The following is a 25,773-nucleotide window of genomic DNA, read 5'->3' on the forward strand; positions in this document are numbered from 1 at the left end:
CCCTTGTCTTTAGTATTAATATTTCACTGAAATAAACACTGAGCAAATATTCAGGGATCAATGTACATACTAAAGAAATAAAGAATGCCAGTTGCACTTTGGCACTGTTGACTTTCCATGAGCCCTGATGTTACACGGGAATTGAGTAAGAAATTCCATGTAGAATGGCATGCATTTAGTTTTTGCCCTCAGTAGTCTGTTTACACCAGTCATATGAACATAATTAAAACACTTCTCCCTTTGCTCCTCAAGTATCTTGGTTTAGACAATAAACTGAATAAACTTGATTTAGACGATAGACAATAAACTGCACCTTTGTTTCAGTTGCCTATAGAGGCATGCCTCAGGAAACTCAGACATTCAAAGTAAAGGTGACCATGACTGAGACCTGAGATCCACTCCGGCCATTTATTATCTAGGCACGTGACCACATGCATAACCCCTCTGTGCCTCAGCTTTCCTTTTTTAAAGTGCTGATCTATACTTCATATAATACATTATTAATATGTGTAATATATTAACATAATACCATAATATAATAATTCATAGTTTGCTCTAATCTGAGTAGATAAGCAAAAGTATGAAAATCTAGCTCTTATACTCTTCAGTGGTTTATTTGTTACACTCAACATTGCCTTACATTGTGATAAAAGAGCACAGCAAAATAATCAGATTGTACTACACACATTCTCCAAGGGGTGGATATAAGATGTAGATAATGAAGCTTTAGAAAAGACACATAAAATTACAAATGTGCATGCTTTAGGGTGCAAACATGTTTTTACTTTATAATTAAGAACAAAGAAATTTTAGAGTATCAAAGGGCAAATAAATATATATATATATATATCAGAGGGAATTAAAATATCTTGTCTGAGTCTTGATCTAAAACCTTAAGATTTTAACAATTAAAAAATCAAATTTTTAAGTAAAGGAATGAAAATAAGTGAATTCCTTAAAAATTTAGCTTATGAGTTTAAGGAAAACATATGACAGCATAAGAAAAATAATTAAAAATGAACTTAATGTAATCAAATTTAAAAAACTCCAAGACAGTAGTTAAAATATTTCATTTACTATAAATTAATTGCCATAGCATATGAGTAGAGGAAAAGTTATGCTATGATTCAATAACTAGAATTTATAAATCATTATATTTGGCCATTCAGTATAAATAAATCACAGGAGCTCAACTTACTGTAAAGTAGTATGTGTATGCATACATATAGTATATATATGAAACCTTTCATAGCAACAAGTAAAATTCATGGACGTTGGATGGACTGAATATTCACAGGAGTGGTCATCATTACCTGATTTTGTCTGAATCCTGCAGTTCAAACTTCTCTGATGTTTACACATAGGTTTGGCAAAATCCAGAGGTCAGTAATGAGAAACCACACAGCAATAACAACATTCATCCTGCTGGGACTGACAGAAGATCCTCACCTACAGGTTTTGCTTTTTATCTTTCTGTTTCTCACCTACCTGTTGAGTGTAACTGGAAATCTGACAATCATTACCCTCACCATGGTGGATCCCCACCTGAAAACTCCCATGTATTTTTTCCTCCAAAATTTCTCTTTCTTAGAAATCTCCTTTACAACTGCCTGTGTCCCAAGATTCCTATACAGCATATCAACTGGGGACAGAACGATCACCTATAATGCATGTGCCATTCAACTGTCTTTAACAGATCTCTTTGGGGCAGCTGAATTCTTCCTTTTGGCTGCCATGTCCTATGATCGCTACGTGGCCATCTGCAAACCTTTGCATTATATGACCATCATGAGCAACAAAGTGTGCAAAGCAATGGTTATGTGCTGTTGGATGGCAGCATTTCTCATTATTCTCCCACCACTAAGCTTAGGTTTTTACCTGGAATTCTGTGACTCTAATATCATTGATCATTTTGGCTGTGATGCATCTCCTATCCTGAAGATATCATGCTCGGACACATGGTTGATAGAACAGATGGTGATAGCCTCTGCCATACTGATCTTATTCATCACTGTGGTATGTGTAGTTCTCTCCTATGTACATATCATAAAGACAATTCTAAAATTCCCTTCAGTTCAACAAAAGAAAAAAGCCTTTTCTACCTGTTCTTCACACATGATCGTGGTTTCCATCACCTATGGCAGCTGCATCTTCATCTACATCAAACCATCTGCAAAAGAAGAGGTAAACATTAATAAAGGTGTTTCAGTTCTTATTTCTTCCATATCACCTATGTTGAATCCTTTCATATATACCCTGAGGAATAAGCAGGTTAAACAAGCCTTTAATGACTCAATCAAAAAAATTACATTTCTCTTAAAGAAGTAAAGAGTATATAAATTGATAAGTCAATCCACAAAGTCTACACTACTTCATATTTTTTATAAAGCCAATAATGGACTTTGTAATTTCTTAGCCAGAGCATTTAGAATATCATGGCCATTTTATTATTAATTTTCCATTTATTTATTTACCGATTAATTATTGACCAGTTCTCTGTGATAAACTATATCACAATTAATCCTTTAATGAGATGAAAACTATTTATTTTCTTTCTTTCAGATAATTTTCTATGAGTGTGAAATTATTCTTTTTTCTCTACCTTTTGTGAGACATCATTATTAATCAAGATGCAAATTCCTGTCCCCATTTTAAAAATCACAGATTTAACTAACAAACTTTAAAATATCATTAGGAAATTGAGAAATGTAAAGAAAACATTACAGAAGAAATATAAGTAAATGAATAGCTTTGTGCTACAGTTAACATGAAAGGCTTAATATCATAACTAGATAGGAAACTTCTATAAAGCTTTAACAAAAAAATTGTTTTAAAACATGGAAATTAAAATTTATCAAAAGTACATAAAACATTTCACCTGAAAATTCTACGTCTAGGAATTTATGCCAAAATTCTGTCAGTAAGACTACTGATTGCAATCATTTTATAACAGTAAAAAGTTAACAACAAAATGGACATCAGTGGGTAATGTGAAAGTCCAGTAGAAATTAGAGCTTAAGTCAAGATGTAGAACTGATCAAATGGTATAAACCTTGATATTAGAAGGACACTAATTTTTTTTAATTTTAAAGTTAATACATATACCATTATCCCACTTAGGAAAAATTAGAGTTTCTGTTGATGACAAATGCACAAAGTTACATGATGAATATTTTAGTCACCCCTTGCCAACACCCTGAGCACCAAGTACAATAGTCATGGGACATAATAGAAATCAGCACATATTTGCTGAATGAATGAATGGAAACTTGTGTGTATGAAAGGATGAAAAAGTAAATAGATTATTGACATTGTGCATAGAAATGAAATATAAGGACATATACCATAAAATTTAATACCAGCCATCTTGTAAGAGGAGTGAGCAATGTAAAAATCAAGAAGAATAAGCTCGAAACCCATCCTGTTTGCTTTCATAGGAAATATTTGACAAATGTCTCTTGCTTTGCTTCTCAGCCTCCACTCACATTTGGAGGAAGGTAAAACATCCAGTAAACAACTTTGTTGAATTCAATTTTTCAGGAAAATTTTCTCCATTCCCAATTTCAGAGACTGGTCCCATGCCCCAAACTAAGTCAATTATTGCATTCCATTACCCACTCCATAGTGCTAATTCAGGGCTGTGATCTAAATCAGGCCAATCAGAGTTAATCAAGACTTTTCTTAGATGTCTGATACACTGTACGTGCTTACTCTCTTATGGCATGAAAGAGAGAAATTTTGTCATATGACATTGAATGAATGAGTTAAACCACCTACCAGACTTTCATTGGGAATTCAGGATTTGTGCCTAGTAAAGCTGTACAATTAGAAAATATTGTGGAATAATTTTAAGGTGTTTGGCTCTTTTAAGTAGCTTTCCAAACACCTCGAAATGGTCTTGTATTCAAGAAAAATAAAAGTTACTTAAAACTCACTTAAAAAAAAAAAGACATTAAATTATTTCTCAGAATTCCTAGGAGTTAGCCATCTGGAGCCTTTTAAACTTGAAAAAGTCAGTTTTGTGTATTGCAAGATAAAGTTAGGAAAAACCAAGTCTGGAGGAAAGAACTCTAGTAAGAAATAATATGGTAATCCACTATAGATTCGATTACTTAAAACCCATGCCATGATAAATAATTTTCCTTATGCTCCCTGCCACAACCGGTAAAAAAAAAAACTCTCCTGTCTGAAAGGGTAGGCGGGACCCATCCTGGAAAGTCCAAGCATAGTAAGGGTGTTTTCCTATACCTGGCCATTGACTTAAGTTATGTCTGGGTCATACTCATATTAAGACAGTTAAACTAATGAGAGATATAAGTAAAACATACTTATATGAGCCAGATATTACAAATTACAAGTCCTCAGGTTCAATTCTGAATCTAATCTAAAAACGTCTTTGGCCTTGCTTCTGAATCGGCTCATAAGTGACTAGTGAATAGGGATATGATACATTGTGGAGAAAACATGGAGGACATTTTAGTTTATTTATTATTTTTTTCCAGTATTATAAGTAAAGAACACTATCCGAGTAGAATTCAGGAAACCATAGGATAACATAGTATCATGAAGCAATGTTGATTTATCTAGCACTCTTCCTCTTGGCCCATGTTGACAATATGCTGTTTTGAAAGTCTTTAGCCCTTTCATACTAACCCTCAAATCCAACTGCTTTTCAAGGTTAAATCTTGTATTTACTATAGTTTTTATTTCTTAGGAATTTAACACAGATTTTGAACCACTTTGTAGAAATTTATTTTTTAAATAATGCTTTTTTGTTGTTTTTAAATTTATATTGTTTTATAACTATTTCTAAATTTTTTTCTGAATTTTTAAGCTTTTTTTAGCTTTAACTTTTATGGGTATGTAAAGTTGTATCTCTTTGTAGTCTATAGGTGATATTTTGCTAAGGCATGCTTGTCATTTTTAATGTGATTTCAACTAATATAAAGTTTTTTATGATCGCAGATATCGCATTTTTTTAAATAACCATAATTTAATGTTGTGCAAAGCCAAAGAAATATCAAGACTATCTGACATCTTATAATTACTTACCTCCTCAGAAATCTGAAGGTCCATACATTCCTATTTCTACTGAGACGTGAACTGTTAGTTTTATACAGATCCCTGTTGTGAAAGGCTTTCATTTCAAGCCCATGTGAAGTATATTCCATTCAATAACAGAACCATGGGTACGTGGTTTGAGTACCAATTCATTCATTCTAGTTCTGGGGCAGTTAATTCTTGCTATTCTTTTCCGTTAGGAAATGACAGAATTTATGGACCACTTACTGCTATGCATTATTTTCCCCCTTATTCTAAGTGGAAGTCATTTTCATTATCACCTTCTCTCTCTCTAACATGGTATATATTAGATGCAGTATCCTAGGAATGATTCATCTACAATACAACTAATGAAAATAATTCAACATTATTCAATATTCCTGGACTTGAAGGAATGTGCAATTAGAGTTTTTGACTGCATTCTATGTATCCTTGAGCATTTTCAGAAGCATGTATACCAAAACGTGTACTTTCAAGGGGTGAATTTTATGGTATATTAATTATGTATCAATTTTTTTTCTTTTTTTTAATGTGTACTTGTTTTCTTTCTTCTTATTGTTTGGGATTCATTGAAGATACAAAAAATTGGGTTACACTGTTTGCATTTGTTAGGTAAAGTCCTTCGTACAAGAGGTGTGCCATACACTGTGACACCCTTCCCCCTCCACCTCCCTTCACCTCACTCCCTCGTTCCCTGTCCCCTACTTTCAATTGATTTGAGTTTTTCTGATGTACTAGATCCTCTACTGGATCTAATCCTCTACTGATGTATTAGAGGATTAGATTTGTAATTGATTTGATGTTTTACTGATGTATTAGATCCTCTACTGGATCCTCTACTGTATTAGGTCCTCATATTAGAATTGAGCACATTGGATTATTGCTTCTCCATTCTTGTGATACTTTACAAAGAAGAATGTGCTCCAATAATATAAAACAAAATAAAATGGGCTAATGAAAACCCAAGTTTATCTTCCTATTGACTCCAAGAATAAAGGATGTGGTCCAGGCTAATTCATACAGCATGTTCTACTTATCTAGCTGTGGTGGTGGCTTAAGATGACCCAGGAGGAAGCAGGTTGGAATTTTTCCTAAAAACTCTCTGAACCGGATTATTTTTCTTCTCAATGGTGTTATACATGGATGTTTTATATAAAAACAGCTGGGACAATTATTGCTAGTGTGAGGAGAGGTAGCATGAGAATAAAAAGTCACACCAAGAAGAGTAGAACCTAAAAATTATTAAGGGGAGGAGTCAGAAAATAATGACAGCGTGAATTTTTGAATAATATTGTACAAATCTCTGGCCCTACCATCAGACTTCTTATGGTTCTCACATCAACCAACAGAGTCTATTGTGTCTAACCACTTGGAAAACAGCTGTCTCACACTTATAACCAAAAATTTCTAGCTGAATCAAAAGCCATTTCCCTACATGCCTTACAGCATTTTGGGCTTTCCTAGGGTTGCAAACAACAGAAATCATAACAGATGGTTTTAGTAATGGACTAAGAAGCTATGCTTCTCTCTACCTATTCCTTCATATAGTTGCCTCCCACACTGTCTCTGGATTTAGTCATGTGACTTGCTTCAGTGAATAGAGTGATAGCAAAATGACACAAGCAAAGTGTGGAAAATGCTTCCACGTTTCAAAAGCAGTTTACTCTTCTTGCTGCTTTTGAAACACGACTGTTAAGTGAAGGTGCTCTGGCAGTATGTGGCCTATCCAGAGCCAACACTAACCCCTAGACTTACAAGTATGGATTCAGAAAGCAGGTGAGTGAGTCCCCAGTTGACCTACCAAGTAATTGGTTAACACCTGAGTAAGCCCAACCAGCACCCCATAGAGAAGGGACCAGCTGCCCCAGCTGACCAAATTGGCAATTCACAGAACTGTTAACAAAGAAATAACAGTTAGTTTAAATAATTAAGTTTGGGGATAATTTGTTGGGCAGCAAAGCTAACTGATATAGAAACTGGCCCTGAATAAGCAGAAAAGAAAAATACTCTGGTACATTTAATCAGACCTGGGATTTGATTATGAGCAGAGATGGGCTGAGCTGTGGGACAGGTTTATTCCAAAGACTACAGATACTATCCACTGCTGTCCACGCTAAAACCAACTTTTCATTTTAAGCTTCTGTCATAGAGCAGAGCCACTGCTACCAGATATTAGCAATGCTGATGGCCATATCTAATCTTACCATTCTTCATTTTCATATTCACTTTCATTTTCATACTCACTTACGATTTGAGGTACTAATTTTAAGAGTCCACTTAGCTAATCTGAAGCCATGTACACATGTCCTGGATGCTGCAGAGGGTAGAAAGCTGCAGTATTCCCTCTCTTGGCTTCTGCAGGGAAGACGTGACCTTGACCATCATCCAAATTCACACCAGAAGTATTATTAAAACCCTAAATAAACTAGACAGGAAAAGATATTGTAATATCTTGTAAGGAATGTGATATGTGTGCAGGGGTTGGGAAATTGCAAAAAGAAACACCAGTAAATACATTTTCACTTCATAACCAGAGTCTCCCCAGTCAAGATTAATGTTTCTTTTGCATGTTTATATAGTGGCATTAGACATTGCAGAGAATCTGATGGTCTAATATCCACACCTATCACATAATTAGGCTTACAATATTATCTACAATAATGCAACTGTGCTTTGCCAAATTCACACTTACTTAAGGCAGGGGTTGGGAAATTGCAAAAAGAAGCACCAGGATGCTTTCTGCAATGTTAGAAATGTTATATATTTTGATTGGAATGAAGGCTACTCAGGTGTACACCTTTGTCATCAAAATGTACATTTAAAATGTATGTTTTAGTCAACTTATAAAATTGACAACAATATTAAACAAGGTATGCTTTTGTACATTCCTTGTTGTACGTATATCATACTTCACAAATGAATACTCTGTTTATAAGAAGTGTTTTTATGTGTGTTTGTGTGTATGGGTGTAGGTGTGTGTGCAAGAGAGAGAGAAAATCTTAAAAACCCATTCATCTTATCTCAAGATATAAAATTGAATTATGAAACATTTCACCTAGCCTGCTCAAATTTCCCATCCTTAGATGCTGCTCAATCTTCCTATGGTTTTCTCAACATTTATCTTAATTTTATGCAACCTGGATAATATTGTAATTATCCAAGGCATGTCCTAAACAAATAAAATGTTTGATGAAATTGAAAAGTAAATGAAGATTAAAAATTTATACCTAATCACAAGTCCATATTTTATATTCATATTCCTCTCCCCTACTTTTTCTTCATATTTCTGTTTCCTCCACCTTCTCAGTCTTTTATACTTGGTTGGGTTACCAAAACTTTCATTACTGAGAAATATTATCCTTGTTTATCTTCCTTGTGATGGATTTGAGATTATCCCCCATGTGTGTTTTCTGTCCATACATCCTCCTGTTTTCCTGCAGCAGCAAATAAATACATTTTCACTTCATAACCAAAGAGTCTCCCCAGTCAACACATTAATGTTTCTTTTGCATGTTTATATAGTGGCATTAGACATTCAAAATAGTTATCATACAATATGATTAACAAATGTGAGTCTAAAATAGTCCTCCTTCAGATATTAAAATAATTACTCAGTTGAGCACAGTAAAGCAAAATGTAACTGCTGCAGACGGACTGTAAGATGTTCCCCAATAACAATCCCTTCCTCTTTAGTGAAGGCTCTAACCAATGAAGTAAGGCAAGGTGATGTAATGTTAGTTTTGTGACCAGGTAGTGTCTGATTATAGCCTCTATCTTGCTATCAGAAGCTCTCAACTGCCTTTTGTCTTTCATGCATCAATAAATCAAGTGGCAAAGTTGGAGTGGCTCATTCCATATGTCCAGAAACCAAGGGTGACTTCCAGCCTACATTCAGCAGGAAACTGAAACCCTCAGGTCAAAAACCAGCCTAGATGTGAATGGTGGTAACCACTGAACCTGAAAGAGTTTTTTCCCCACTTGAGCTCTAAGATGAGACTTCACTTGTGAGGACATAATTAAATTATACTTGGACTCCCAATGCAGAGAAATGGAGGAATAATAAATGTGTATTGTTTTAAGTTTACAAACTTTTTGCTTCATTTTCTATGAGGAAATAACTAATATACAGTCTGACAATTAAGTTCATGAACTTGCTATCCTGTACTTACATTGGCAGCACTGTACAAAAAATGTGGTGAGGTTTCATGACATTAGTATATCAGCGTCTCACAGCTGTCTTTTGTCAATGTGTGACAGTGTCTTGCTGAGTGGCGTTCATTATTGTTGTTACCTATTTTTGTGTGCTGTCACACAGGAATGTCAGAGCTTGAATTAGAGCAATGAACAAACATTAAATCTCTTGTAAGGTTGGCAACTTTAGTAGTTAAAGCAGGGATATCCTATCATGATCCAATTAAGAAACCACTGGTGTGGTTAGGGAAGAAAAAGGACTATTGTGTACAGAAAAAAGACTTTATGTAACTAGTTTTTAAGTTATGTTCTTAGGATGAAAATTCTTTTTTTCTTTTCTTTTAATTAAATCATCGCTGTGTACATTAATGCAGTCATGGTGTACAATGTGCTGGTTTTATATACAATTTGAAATATTTTTATCAAACTGGTTAACATAGCCTTCATGACATTTTCTTAGCTATTGTGTTAAGACATTTATATCCTAAATTTTGTAAGTTTCACATGTACCCTTGTAAGATGCACCATAGGTGTGGCCCCACCAATTACCGTCCCTCCACCTATCCTCCCTCCTCCCCTCCCCTCTCTTTCCCCTTTCCACATATTCTTGGGCTATAATTAGATTATAACTTTCATATGAACGCTATAAATTAGTTTTATAGTAGGGCTGAGTACATTGGATACTTTTTCTTCCATTCTTGAGATACTTTGCTAAGAAGAATATGTTCCAGCTTTATCCATGTAAACATGAAAGAAGTAAAATCTCCATCTTTCTTTAAGGCTGCATATATTTCATGGTGTACATATACCACAACTTATTGATCGACTCATGGGTCGATGGGCACTTGGGCTTCTTCCATGACTTAGCAATTATGAATTGGGCTACAATAAACATTCTGGTACAAATAACTTTGGGCTACAATAAACATTCTGGTACAAATATCTTTGTTACAATGTGATTTTTGGTCTTCTGGATATATACCTAGTAGAGGAATTGTAGGGTCGAGTGGCAGGTCTATTTTTAGATCTCTAAGTGTTCTCCAAACATCTTTCCAAAAGGAACGTATTAGTTTGCATTGCCACCAGCAGTGTGGAAGTGTTCCCTTTTCTCCACAACCATGCTAACACTCTTATGTGGAATAAATATTTGCATGCACTGAGGAAATTTCAAAGTATCTGTACCACATGAAGATTTTTACCCTTAGATCCCATCCTAAAAGCCCCAATTCATAAACTAACCTTAACTGATTTCCTCCTTGATAAATTAGTTAAATGGAATTCTCCCAAAAGGTATAGGTGTGCAGTGAGGGAGGATATGCATTTGCAAAGAATAAAGTAGAATTGTCTCAATTTTGTTCATAGAAATACTTGGAACTTTAAAATTTCTAGGTATATACTAATTCCCCATAATGGTAGAGTATTTGTTACCCAGTAAGAATTTATGATCGAAGTACAATATATGCAAAAGTGTGAACATAGAATAAATGCACAGCTTTGTAATACATACCAAGCAAATAATTGCACATAACCACTATCCAGATCATAAAATACAACACCTTACAGGTAGTCCAGCACCTTACAGGACTACATTCTCTATAGGGCTGTACATGCAGTCCAGCACCTTACAGGACTACGTTCTCTATAGGGCTGCCCCAATCACAATTCCCTGTCATCATTCCAACACTAATCCACTTCTTTTGCCTTTTTATGAAATGAGTAAAATTGGAATCATGTTTTCAGTCTGAAGCCTTCCACTCAACATGTTTATGAGAGTCATATACAGGGTGAACATAAAGTTCATGTGTAATTTAAATTTTCAACCCTGCATATGTACATGTATAGTTATAATACAGTAGAACCTGTGTAAGTTGACCACCCAAGGGACTGTAGCAAACTAGGCAACATATAGAGGTGGTCACCATAAGGAACTAGGCCTACTGTACTGATACTTATGTGTGGTGCATATCCAGTCTATGAAAATTAGGTCAACTTAAGGAGGTGACCAACGTACAAAGGTGGTCAACTATAGAGGTCCTACTGTATAGTATTTTTCATTGTTGTAGGGCTTTTCAGTTAAACAATATTTCACAATTTACTTCCCAATTCAAACGTTAATAGACACTGATGAATTAGTGATATTGCTGATTTGTGTCTACTATAAATAACACTTCTATGAACAATTGTATGCAGTTATTTTGATGTTTTTGTCTATATATATATATATATATACTTAAAGTAAAATTACCAGGATAAATGATATTTTGCAAGTATTCTTGCCAGGCACAGTAGCTCATGCCTGTAATCCCAGCACTCTGGGAGGCCAAGTTGGGTGGATTACTTGAGCTCACCAGTTCAAGACCAGCCTGAGCTAGAAAAAGACCCCCATCTGTAAAAACATAGTCATGCACTGTGGTGGCCATCTGTAGATCTGGCTACTTGGGTGGCTGAGGCAAGAGAATCACTTGAGCCCAAGAGTCTGAAGTTGCTGTGAGCTATGACTCCACACCACTCTACCAGAGAGCAACAAAGTGAGACTCTCCTCTCAAGAAAAAAAATTAAGAAAGTATTCTAGATGATGGCAATTGTTTTTTAAAGAATGATGACTTCTTACTGGAAGACCAGTTAAATAGCCAGTGGATTTCCATGGTCCTGTAAACACACAGTCTTAGGCTATGTTAGAGATGGACTATTTCAGTTTTTCACATAGACCACAGCCCTTGCTTCTAACACGTAGTCCTAAGTCCTAAAACATGGTCCTCTTCTGCTCTCAATGTCAGTCAAATTAACATAACAAGTAAATAAATATACACACAGATACAATTCCAGCTAAGATTTTGAATGTGATTGAGCTAAATATAAAAATCAGCTCAAGAGAACAGTATCTTTAAACACTGAGACTTCCAAAATTAGAACATACTACATCCTTCCAATTATTTTTTAATTTACTGTTTTTCCAAAAATATTTCATAGTTTCCATAAAACAGAAAACAATAGTCTTAGATTTACAGGAAAAAAATGAGAAGCTAGTACAAAGAGTTTCCATATACAACACATACAGTTTCCCCTATTATTAAATTAGTATGTTGCACTAGTTACAATTGATGAAACAATGCTGACACATTATGATTAATTAACTTTCATAGTTTATTCAAACTTCTTTGATTTTCATCTGATTTCCTTTTTCTGTTCCAGTATTCCATTCGGGATACCACATTTATTTAGTTCAGGGGTTCTCAACCTTCCTAATGCTGCAACCCTTTAATACAGTTCCTCATGTTGTGGTGACCTTCAACCATAAAATTATTTCATAGCTAACTACAAAACATGAGGAACTGTATTAAAGGACTGCAGCATTAGGAAGGTTGAGAACTACTGATTTGTTATGTCTCCTTAGTTTCTTTTTTGACTGTGACATTTTCTCAGAGTTTCCTTGTTTTTGATGATCTTGATGGTTTTACTTTTTTCAATTGTAGTATGAATGTTTGACATGAGACCTACTCTTTTAACAAATTATTAAGTGTATAAGACATTGCTGTTAACCACAGGCACAATAACTTATGGTAGGTTTAGTGGAACACATTCATTCTGTATAACTGAAACTTTATACCCTTGACCAGCAGCTCCCCATGTCATCCTCCCCATTGTGGCTATGGTCTAAATGTTCCCCTTCAAAATTCCCATTGAAACCTAACACTTATCCTGGTGGTATTAAGAGTTGGGGACTTTGGTGAACTGATTAACTCATGAAGCTCCACCCTGGTGAATGAGATTTGTGCCCTTGTAAAAGGTAAAGTTAACAGGCTCATCTTTACCCCTTCCATATGTGATGATTGATGCACCAAGAGGCACCACCAGTCACAGAATCCACAGACATGTTAATCCTGAACTTCCCAACCTCCAGAATTATGAGAAATAAACTTTGATTATTTATAAATTACCCAGTCTAAGATGTTTTGTTATAGGAACCTGAACTAAGACTTATATTCTAATCTCTGAGTTTGGCTATTTTAAATACCTCATAGAAGGGAAACAGCGCAGTATGTGCCTGCCTGAAAATGGCTTATTTCACTTGGCATAATGTTCTCAAGATTCATCCAAGTTGTTGCATATGGCGTGATGTTCCTTTTATAAAAGCTGAAAAATAATCTATTGCATCACATGGGTAAATCCCACTCAGTCATGGCATATGTTTTTCTAATGTGTCGTTTAACTCAATGTGATTATATTGTATTGAGGATTTTGAAATGTAGATTCATTAAGGATAGTAGGCTACAGTTTTCTTTTTTGTAGTGCCTTTGTCTGACTTTGATATGAGGGTAATGCTGGCCTCATTCAAGTAATCTGGAAGTGTTTCCTCCTCTTCAATTTTTTGCATTGCTTGAGAAGAATTCTTCATTAAATTTTTGATAGAATTCATCAGTGAAGCCATCTAGTCCTCAGCTCTTCTTTCTGGGAGGCTTTTTATTACTGATTCATTCAATCTTCTTCCTGGGAGATTAGAAGTCTGTTCAGATTTTCTATTCTTTATAGTTCAGTCTGGTAGGTTGCAGGCTTCTAGGAGTTTATCAACTTCTAGATTATCTAATTGTTCAGAGCAGTCTATCATGATCCTTTCCATTTCTTTCTCATCCTTTGTAACGTCTCCTTCATTTCTGATTTTATTTATTTGAGTCTCTTCCTTATTTAGTCTAGCTAAATGGTGGGCAAGTTTCGATTTTTTTAAACCAATTATTAATTTTATTGATTTTTTTATTAGTTGTCTATTCTCTGTTTTATTCATTTCTACTCTAATTATTGTTGTTTCCTTTCTTCTAACTTTGGGCTTATTTGTCCTTCTTTTTCTAGTTCCTTGAGATAAAAACATAGGTTAATTATTTGAAACCTTTCAACTTTTTTAACGTAGGTGTTTACAAACTTCCTTTTTAATATTTCTGTCACTGCATCCTGTAAACTCGGGCTTGTTTTCATTTGTCTTAAGATATTTTCTAATTTTCCCTTCAGTTTCTTCTTTGACCCATTGGTTATTCAAGACTACATTATTTAATATCATAGGTATTTGTTTATTTTTATTTCTTATTTCTAATACTGATTCCTAGTTTTATCCTAGTGTGGTTAGAAAGATACTTGGTATGATTCTAATGTTTAAAATTGTTAAGACTTATTTATGTGACCTAACATGTTCTATCATATATATCTTTATATATATATATCTATCATATATATCTTCAAATTACCAGAAGTGAAATTTCTAAGGCAAAGTTCATTTAAATTTTAGAATTTTGAATTACATTGCCATATTTTATTTCCAATGAATAATATCTATATTTAGAGAAGTGCATGGGTTTCTAATTCAACATTTTTGAGCTAGTGGTCTAGGAGAAAATCCCACCCTACTATTTGCTTGTATTTTGAGCCAATTAGAGGCAAGAAGTAGGCAAGTAAATATGATGTTAAAATACCAGTTTTATTATAGGTAGAAATATTAAAAATGTGGCTTTTTAATATCCAAGTAAGAAATTCCTGAATTAGTACTATCTACTGGATAGACAGTGCTGGCAATCCACCCCCGAGGGCAAACCCCTTTACTGCACAACTCTGACAGTGTCACATCCATCTACAGAAAGAACAGTACAAAAGGTGCAAGAATATAGGGTGGTTCTAAAATACCCATCTTCTTGTTAAAAGTCCCTCATATAGTATGGAAATATGTGATGTTTATATAAAATAATTATTGGAGAATTTTTAATATATAATTTTATAATTTAATAACCTATGGGTAGCCTTGTTTAATAAATAATATTTTTCCAAAAATGAATACAATGCAAATTCATATTTTAACATGAAAATATATTCATCATTTTTGACATAGAAATTCAATACTTTCAAGTCTATTAATACATTTTTCCACTGAAAACACAGGCATAAGATTATTTCATTTGTCTTTTGTTACACTTTGTTATCTATCTGTTGAAGAGTAGTCAGAACTGTCTTTTCTTCAGAAAACTATTGTTTGGCATTGGTACTATGTCTAATAAAACTACTGTACTTTAATTTCTCCAAGGACACTGTTCCCACTGTTGACTCTGTTAGGTATTTTGCCAAAATTCACTAATGTTAGATTCATTAGAAACATTTAAACTTTGGTCACAAAGGACCTTAACTTGTTTTCACGAATGGCCCCTGCATATCCATAAGAGCCTGAGATAATTAAGCAGTCGTATTTCTTCACAGTGTAAGAATTTGTCTTTGCCCACAGAAATCTTGTTCAAATTCTTCTAAAATCACCTTTTATTTCTCAGATACCTAAAATAGATGTCTCTTTATTTTAGCTTTGAGATATTGCTTCCTCAGTTTAAAGTGGAATAGGATATTTAATGATAGTCTACTAGCAACTCAGAGAACACAATCTACTACAAAAAAAAAAAATTGTGAATGTCTATGTGTGCAAGAGACGAGCATTTTTGCATGTATTTGACTCCACATATACTTTCAGTTTTATCTTTGGGACTATCAACATTACAGCATCAATTAAAGCCATGATTGCCTTCCAGAAGAGTAAGTATGGTCTTATTTGGTAATTTTGATTTCTTTCTTTATTCAATATTTTATTTCTAAAAAATGTCATGCTTATCTGTTTAAAAATCACAGATGGCAATAAATGAATGTAAGTGTCTCTAAAAAAGAAAATAGTTGTTTCTGATATTTTCTTCTTCAAAAATTACATGTAAAAGGGTTGAGCTAATTGGAAGTATTTATTACACGAATTAGTAAAGATAGAGTCAGATGTTCACTCTTTTTATTCTTAATAGCTACAGTAGTATCAGGCCTATGACAGATTCTTACAAAATATGTAATGAATTAATTCATGAACACCCACAGAAGCATAATGTGAGGAGAAAACAAAAGTGGCCTGCCCCATAATGTCACTCTCACCAATCCACATGCATTTTAAACCAAGTTATAACTATAATATCCTTCATTAGAGTGTCAAATTATCTGCAATGTTATCATTTAATAAGCACTCAGACAATTCTAATCACAAATGTTCCTTGTAATACACTAAATTAAAAATACACCTAAATTAAATAATTCACCAAAGCATTCTTTTAAAATTTAGATATCACAGAAAATAATTATTAATGATTAGAAAGGGAGGGAGCTTTTGGAATTTGGCTCATTGCTCTGAATTAGGATGCCACAGGTAAGCACTGAGAGCTTAAGTTTCTCAATTTGTTTTAAAGGAGTCAATTCCTATGTGATCCTATCTAATAGGGTATTAATTATTAGCTAATTATTTTTACCTCAAACCTGGATTAATAATCCATTTCTGTACATAAACTTTCCAATATAGTAATCCAATGTTGTTAACTTTTTACTATCTTAATAAAAACAGCATGCTTCAATTCACAAACTTCTGAAAACACACCTCTAGGTTTCCTGAATGACATGATTTACAAAATAAGTGAAACCATTATTTAACAAACTACTTCATTTAGTCATTGAGAGGGCCTTTCCTATCTTGGAATAGAGGGAAAATAAAACTCTTTCTTTACAAAATCAACTCCTTTTAACAAAAGGAAATAGCTGCTCATATAATTAATTAATTAATAATTGTGAAAGAAATGTGAAATATCTGTTGCCTCATGTCTCACCTTTTGGAGTCCTTGAACTCCACCCTTAATATTTCACTAGCAGAACATTGAACAGGTTATTAGAGGCACAAAACTTCAGCAGCTTTATAGAGAATGCAAAAAAGAAAACACAGTAGGCCACAGTGGTTATTGATTAGCATCCTCATGTGTTAATAGAAGAATGAGAGGCTCAGCACCTATAGCTCAACCGGCTAAGGCGCCAGCCACGTACACCTAAGGTGGCGGGTTTGAATCCCCAGCCCGGACCCGCCAAACAACAATGACGGCTGCAACCAAAAAATAGCCGGGCATTGTGGCAAGTGCCTGTAGTCCCAGCTACTTGGGAGGCGGAGGCAGGAGACTCGCTTGAGCCCAGGAGTTGGAGGTTGCTGTGAGCTATAATGCCACGGCACTCTACCCAGGGGGACAGCTTGAGGCTCTGTCTCAAAAAAAAAAAAAAAAAATAGAAGAATGAGAGCAAGTTATAGAGCAAGAAGAGGATTAAGAGGAAGAAAAAAATGAAGAGGAGAAAGAAGTAGGAGTAGCACCTGTCATTTACTATGGGATGGGCCCTCCGCATGAATTATCTCAATCACTTTTCACAATAATTCCACTAACTAGATGTTACTGAGGAAACTGAGGTTAAAAAGACAAATGGGACAAGAATGCCTGCAGTCTGATTTGAGAGACTCATAAAAAACACAAGACTCTACTCCCTCTTATTAGACTTCAGCCCATGGGAAAGCAGCACAGACAGTCAGAGCCACACCTGTGTGATATTAAGGGAAATGTCAAAAAGTCATTGCATTTTTACCATTAAGCTCATATTTAAAAATACATTCTTAAAAGTCGTTCCAAAGAACCACTGAATCAATTTTAAAGAAGATACCTTTCTTGGTGTACAAGGCAAATACGACATTCATTCTTTTATAATTTGTACAAACTTTTAAGGAGCACGTGCTATGCCCCTGGTAAGAAGGTTGTTGCTGGGAACACAGTAATGTTCAAAATAAAAAGAGTAACCCCATTTGACTATCTAGTCATAAGCATATTAATGAGAATAATCAGAGGTTACCATGGGAATGGTGAGAGGGAGTGTTGAAGAATTCTAGACATCCATGTAAAAGAAAAGAACAGAATTATAGATGGATTCTTACTGGAATTGATATCTAAATTGGATCTTAAAAGAAAAATGAGGAAGTTAGACATTACATGATTAAAATGTATTACATTATCTCAGTGTAATATTTTATATTATAAATTATACTATATATGAAATAATATATATATATTACCCAGGCATGTTGGCCCAAGCCTATAGTCCCACCTACTCAGCAGACTGAGTCAGGAGGACCACTTTGAGCCCAGGAGTTTGAGGCTACAGTGAGCTAAGATTCTGTCACTGCACTTCAGCATAGGCACTTTATCTCCACAATTAGTAAATAAACAAATAATAGAAGGAAAGACCAGCATATGGAACTTCCACAGGTAATTTTAAGGATGGTCTCTCGTGATTACTGCTAGTAGGTAAGTTCAGTGAAGTAGATTCAAGCTGAAACACGAAACCAGTGGCTGACTCCATAGACTGTATCCCTCATCACTGTGATATACATTCTCTTGCCAGCAGCCAAAGTGAAACAACTAGACAACTACACTAGGCATGAGGGAGCGACTACAATAGGAAGAGGGAGAGTTAATCTCCCTTGAAGAATCACAGACGCCAATATAAAAGAACAGGGTACTAAATTAGGTGAAGGGTGTGAATTGATACTGGAAATGTTAGATTTTCACATGATAACTGAAGAGTTTAAGAGTTTAAATTGATGATAGTGCAAAAGGGAGTTGTTGAAGGATTAAAGTTAACATTGCATTTTCAAAAACTTCATTTACAAACTCTGAACAACATAATCAAAACTTTGTTCTTTTAATTTTACTTAATATCTGTTTCTTTTTTCCTTACCAAACCCTACCACCACATTCTAATGAATTATGTCCATATACATGTTTCTACCCTGGATACAAATTCCTCTTAATGGCAGTACCATTTCATAGCTCCAATGTGTTAAGAAATAAGTAAACATATCCTCAGAGCCAGCATGCATTGGAGCAGCCTTCATGTTTTTTGGTCCTCACATACCTACTCATGTACATCAGTACAGCAGCATCTCTTTGCCTATAAGATTTTCAGGTATATTTTATTCTCTATGTAATATTTAAGACATTTTTCTTATTCCTGGGATTAAATTGCAATGCAGAAAAATTTTCAAAGTGCCTAAAATCTTTACTTTCATGTCACCACTGGGCATGAGAACATCCTTCTGCTACGCTGTATGACATTGTGAACACTCTATGTGACTTCCTAAAGCCCTTTTAGCCTAGGAGAACAGCTAATTATTCCCTACTGTTACTCTTCTTACACCTGCACAAGGAGAAGAACCACAGAAATGTATCTTATTTTTCTTTGTTCTAATCTTCTGGCTTCATCTCAGTGGAAGATGGCCAAAAAAGCCCAGTCAGAGACCTTACTCGGAGTCACTGAATTCCTTAAACTATTTCCAATTTTCTTATCCTGTGCTAAAGAGATTTCAGGAATATTCTAAGGAAGAAAAGCCCAGTCTTTACTGATTCCTCTTCATAAAAATATTATTGCCTGATAATATTTACTCAATTATTATTGCCTGATAATATTTACTCAATTTGATGCATATGAAACTCAAAACCCATGAATGGATTTCTCCTTCTGCTCTTTACAGTTCTAATCTAAAGTCAAAATGAAACACCTTCTGCTTCAATAAACATTGAATTAAATATTTCAAGGAAATGCTGATTATAGAAAGAAAGTTAGTACTAGATCAAAAATTTTCCATAATACATAGGAAATGATTAATCTTTTATAAATTTTAGAATATTTTGATTACATTTATTTAAAAGGATTAAATTGAGGGAGCAAAAATATGAAGCAAATGTTAATATTCTTTTGCACATATTTCAGCTATGAGATAGAGACTCCCAGAGTTGTGAGTGAGCAAATTAACAAGATACTAGGGATGCAGAGATGACAAGACCCACTGATAAACCAACAATGGAAATAAAGAAAAATAAATCGAAATGACCTTATGAGAAACAACAGGAAGAAAAAACATAGTTCTTTGTGTAAATTATTAGAATGTGCACATCTAGAGGACTCTCAGTAGGAGATAATAGGATAACAAAATAAGAATGTTCAATATGAATGTAATAAGTGTTCACCACGTTTCAGGTGCAGTTATAGATATCTGTATTCCCTATGCTTATCAGTATAACAAAAATAATACATACTATTTTACCTGAATGTTGCACATGAGAAAGCACAAGATTAAGAAGTTAAACAAATTTTTTTTAAGTTAAACAAATTGTTTAAGGACATTCAGATAGGAAAAGTAGAAGCCAGAGTTCAGACCGTTTAAGTCTGATCTAGACACCTAAGAATAAATTGAATGTTGAAGTCAGAAAACTGTAAAATGTATTTTCCTAAATATATACATTTGAGCATCACCAGCCTGAAGGGAAGTGTTGCCTAGATACAAGATTTCAGGTGCACCAACAGCCAGTGAGATCAGAAAAGGAAAAGGAGCCATGAAGAAGGATAGAAAACAGCAAAGTCATATGAAGAAATTCAATAACATGTGAGGTAGTAGAAATTAAGCCATAAAGACTTTCATGAAGTTAACAGTTCACAGTCTCACATTCAGTGAGTTAGTTAAATAGAAACTAAACTGTGTTTATTGTATGAAGGAAGGCAGCTTATGGCGACCTTTTCAGAGTAGTTTAAATGGTCCTAAAATCAGTGGAGTTGATGTATTAAGTGGGAAATAGGAAAATGAAGACAATTCTAAAGTAGAAGCAATTTCAGAAGAAATGAAAAGTAAAAATATGTTTAAGAAATGGGTAGCTTTGTTAAACCTGATGTTACAAATATCATTGTCATTGATAACAAAGTGCTTGAGCATTATTTCACTGAAACAAGGCTGACCAAAGACAGAAAAGTTCAGGGATGTGGCTCTTCAGCTCCATAAACATACTCTAATTTCACCCCTATTTCTCTGTAATAAGCTTTTTTATTATTATTTCTTAAGACACAGTGTCATTCTGCGGCCCCAGGCAAGAGTGCCTGGGAGTCAGCCTTGCTCACAGCAACCTCAAACTCCTGGGCTCCATTGAGCCTCCTGCTTCAGCCTCTAACTTAGCTGGAAATACAGGTGCCTGCCATAATGCCTGGCTGATTTTTCTATTTTTTGTAGAAATGGGGTCTGGCTCTTGCTCAGGCTGGCCTGGAACTCTTGAACTCAAGGAATCCACCTGCCTCAGCCTCCCAGAGTGCTAGGACTATAGGCGTGAGCCACTATGCCAGGCCTCTATAATAAACTTTGAATCAAAAATATCACCATGGAATACATAAAGGAAGTGGGAATATGTTACTGTCAAGTGTGTTTAAATAGAAATAAGGAAAATTCTTTTTAGAATTTCGATATTAAAAATCTTTTTATGGAAAACCATTAGTTGAAACAAAATAAGAGAACCCTCAAGATCCTAAGACTATGAGACTATAGCAGCTAGTTAGAGGGCACTAGGTTTTTACTATTAAAGAAATCTGAAAGGAAGGTAATTAACCAGATGGTACAATTCCTGGCTTCCATTTGTAAATAGGTAAGAAATTCTGGGTGGCACCTGTGGCTCAAGGAATAGCCCCATGTGCTGGAGATGGCAGGTTCAAACCCAGCCTAGGCCCAAAAATAAAAAATAAAAAATAAATAGGTAAGAAATTCTTTTAGCACAGGATATCTAAGGAAGCATAAAAATGACATTCTATTCAGACATTAGGAAGAAAATATAGCTAAGGATAAATATTACAAATATAAAACACATTTAAGGCTCAGCACCCATAGCACAGTGGTTACGGTGCCAGTCATGTATACTGAGGGTGCTGGATTCAAACCCGGCCTGGGCCAGTTAAATAACAATGACAACTGCAACAAAAAATAGCCGGGTGTTGTGGTGGGTGCCTGTAGTCCCAGCTACTTGGGAGGCTGAGTCAAGAGAATCACTTAAGCCCAAGAGTTTGAGGTTGCTGTGAGCTGTGGCACAACGGTACTCTACCAAGGGTGACAAAGTGAGACTCTGCCCAAAAAAAACACATTTCAGGTACTTTACCTTGAAAAGTATGCAATGCATTTGAATGAGTCTTTAGGAAATACAACCATTCAATGTTTTAAATGTTTTAAACACATTCATTCAAATGTTTTAAACACACCACATTCAAATGTTTTAAACACACCACAAAGAAAATGGGCTACAACTATGGGGTAAGGATTCATTGTCAGCTTAATTGCTAATACACATGTGAACCTTAGTGTCCAACTTTTCTTAATAAAGACTAGTGCTAGTTTATTTGGGGTCTTATCTACTGAAAGCATGTCTGAGAATAAGAAACTAAGGAAGGCAGAGCTGTGATTCAAAAGCAACTTATTGAAAGGAGACCTATTATACAAAGACGGTTATAAGATAATACAGAAATATTGAACTTACATCAAATAGCTAGAATGTTTAAGCATGAGAGGCACCAGTATGAAATACGTGATTCAACGTGACTAGTCAGCTTGTGAGGTTAGAAGCTGGCTAGGACTCTGGAATTCCTCAGATAATGTCTTTCTTCTTGTTTCAAGGAGATTGGGCAAGAGTCAATAATTGAGGATGAGAAATCAAACGACAATAAGAACCTTCATTTTATTGGGACTGACGGATGACATTTCGCTACAAATTCTGCTTTTTATCTTTCTGTTTGTTTCTTACATGTTGAGTGCATCTGGAAATTTAACCATCGTCACCCTCACTCTGATTGACTCCCACCTTAAAACACCTATGTATCTTTTTCTCCAAAATTTCTCCTTCTTAGAAATTTCATTCACAACTGCTTGTATTCCCCGATTCTTGTACAGCATATTATCTGGGGACAAGTCCATTACCTATGAAGCTTGTGCCACTCAACTGTTGTTTACAGACCTCTTTGCAGTAACGGAATTTTTTCTTCTGGCCACCATGTCCTATGATCGCTATGTGGCTATCTGTAAACCACTGCATTACATGACCATCATGAACAGCAGGGTCTGCAAGAACGCTATCGTTTTCTGTTGGGTGGCAGCACTGATCGTCATTCTCCCACCAATTAGTTTGGGTTTGGGCCTGGAATTCTGTGATTCTAATATCATTGATCATTTTTGCTGTGATGCATCTCCTATCCTGAAGATATCATGCTCAGACACGTGGTTGATAGAACAGATGGTGATAGTGTGTGCTGTGTTGACATTCATCATCACCCTCATGTGTGTGGTCCTCTCCTACAGTTACATCATTAGAACCATTCTAAGAATCCCTTCTGCCCAGCAGAGGAAAAAGGCTTTTTCTACTTGTTCTTCCCACATGATTGTTGTCTCCATTGCTTATGGGAGCTGCATCTTCATTTATGTCAAACCTTCAGCCAAAGACAAGGTGGCTATTAATAAAGGGATTTCACTCCTTATTACTTCTATTTCACCCATGCTGAATCCCTTTATTTACACACTAAGAAACAAGCAAGTGAAGCAAGCTTTCAATGACTCAATTAAAAAAATTGCATTTCTCTCAAAGATGTAAAGGAAAAATGAGTTCATGAATCCAGCTAAAAGGAAAGTTGAATGGACACAACCTGAAAGCTTTTAACAATAGTTGTCTGCATACCTTATTCTCTAGTCATATCAATGTACCACTGAATGGTTGTGAAAGGATAGACCTTGCATATAAAAATAACCAATATGTGATCCACTATGCCATTTTTTCACCTATCAGCCAGATGCTCGTGCTCAAATGACTGTAAGTTTTGTGTTAATGACGAATGAATTGTGAAAGCCTAGTTCTCTAAACCTTATGTAAAGACCTCCCAGTCACCACCAAATTGAAATCTCCATAAACAATTTATGTTTTCAAGAAATAAATTTAGGCTCTATTTGCGCTATTGTGCATGGGATCTATCCTACAATAGTCTGATATCATAACAATAACTTAACATAAATGGAATCTGTAAGCAGTGAGGAAACTGAGAGAAAACTAGAAACTTAAAATTCATGTAATGCCATGGGAATACCTTGGTAAGACAAGCATCTGTTTTGGAAGGCGCACTGAGGGTCTGCTGAGATAATAACAGGAAAAATAGCTGGAAGTCCTCCAAATTGGCTATCATTTGCTACTTTCTAGAAAAATACTGCAGAATAGACATAAGCTTAAAATAGAGTTGGCTGATATGAGAGCAGAAATTAAAGAGATTAAAAAGGATGCAGAAAATTGTGGTTTGCTATATTTGTAAAATCCAACTGCTTCCAAACCCTAAACAATAAGAATAAAATAAATAAATATGACTGAAAAGACTTTAAGAAAAAAAAAATATGACTTCCCAGTTAAAATGGCCCAGCCTATGCATAGATCATGTTATGCATTCTTAGCAAGGCTTTATTTTAGATAGGCATAAATTAGCCACCACTAGTTTACAAAAATAAAAAAAGCAAGTAAACAGGCAACTCTGATAACTATATCTAGGAAGGAAATTTGGGATTTCTAGCACATAAAATTGATTGGAATCAAATAAATCAGAAAATTTCTAAGTTATTGAGGGAATTTGAATGAACTTCACTTATAAAGAATCTAATTTTTATACACTATCTGTTACACAGCTGACAAAGCTTTTCCCAGCATGATTGCAACACTTAAGTCCAAAATTCTAGGTTTACTAACAATATACAATCTTTACTGACTAGATAACCTGCTAAAAACATTCCATTGATAAGGTCTCTTGGCTAAGAATGTTTCTTGGGAAATTCGTCATTAATTAACATGTTTATAAATGGATTTTACCAGCTATCTTCCTTCCTTTCTCAGATATCCCCAGGAAAGGGAGAAAATAGATTGTAGGCTGTGGCTACTTCATCCTTCTCCCTCACATACATGTTCTGTCAGCCCCTAATTCATCCCATTACCAAGGAGAATATTTCACACTTCTGAAAGCTTGGAACAGATAGACTGTAGGTTATAGCTACAAACTATATAGGAATACACCATGGATATCAAATTACTAATTCATGAGTCTTTGGGGTAGCATAGCACACGTTTCTGGTTTTCCTGATATTTAGGATTATTCTTCACCTTCTTTATTCATGTACAAATGCACCTTAAATGGAATTGTTTCTTTAGTTTCCTCAGATGTTTCTCCAAATATATTTTAAATAATCTTTTCTCAGATAAACTCTGTTATCACCATCCCTTTTAATATCACCACCTTGAGACTAACTTTGACTTACTCTTATCCCCTAACTCCAAGAAGACATTTCAGAATGCATGGATGAATTTACTTTTTTTCACTTTTTTATTTTAAATCAACCACACATGCAGAAGCATTTATACACACGTGCATAAAATATAAATACATCACTCATATAACAAAAACACAAATTACCACCCAAGCCAAGGTATAATATAATATTAGCACCACAGCTGCTCTCTACATATTCATTTCAGACCATATCACCATCTATAAATATGCCTTATGTCTTCTTTATCAATCACTATTTTATTTTTAAGGTTTGTCCATGTTGAAACTAGTAAATATTCTAGCTTATGTTGATATACTATATTCATGAATATATATATATCCTGGATATAATCCAAAATTGTGTACCATATAAAGAACTAGGAAAATCTGACTCACATGGAAAAAAAGCCATCTGTAAACACTAATACCAAAATAGTATCAGATGTCTGGATTACCTAGCAAGGGTTTTAAAATAGTTAACATAAAAATGCTCCAACAAGCAATTGTGAAACTCAA

General features: G+C 34.8%; 2 protein-coding genes across 2 annotated transcripts; both read left to right on the top strand.

The window, feature by feature from the left end:
- The first annotated feature begins 1,389 nt into the window (after positions 1–1,389).
- Positions 1,390–2,328, top strand: LOC100958176 (olfactory receptor 6C68). Its single transcript, XM_003790485.2, has one exon. It carries the CDS (start codon positions 1,390–1,392, stop codon positions 2,326–2,328), a length of 939 nt encoding a protein of 312 aa, XP_003790533.1.
- A 20,285-nt stretch (positions 2,329–22,613) lies between these two features.
- Positions 22,614–23,552, top strand: LOC100960278 (olfactory receptor 6C2-like). The gene has a single exon (XM_003790653.1). The coding sequence runs from the start codon at positions 22,614–22,616 to the stop codon at positions 23,550–23,552; it is 939 nt and encodes a 312-aa protein (XP_003790701.1).
- Positions 23,553–25,773: the final 2,221 nt, after the last annotated feature.

Source organism: Otolemur garnettii, unplaced genomic scaffold (genome assembly GCF_000181295.1).
Source record: "Otolemur garnettii isolate 467f Iridium unplaced genomic scaffold, OtoGar3 scaffold00043, whole genome shotgun sequence".
Lineage (NCBI taxonomy): Eukaryota > Metazoa > Chordata > Mammalia > Primates > Galagidae > Otolemur > Otolemur garnettii.

Excerpts from the sequence above, each read along its gene's own strand:
- LOC100958176 (XM_003790485.2), top strand. The coding sequence starts at position 1,390 with ATGAGAAACCACACAGCAATAACAACATTCATCCTGCTGGGACTGACA.
- LOC100960278 (XM_003790653.1), top strand. The coding sequence starts at position 22,614 with ATGAGAAATCAAACGACAATAAGAACCTTCATTTTATTGGGACTGACG.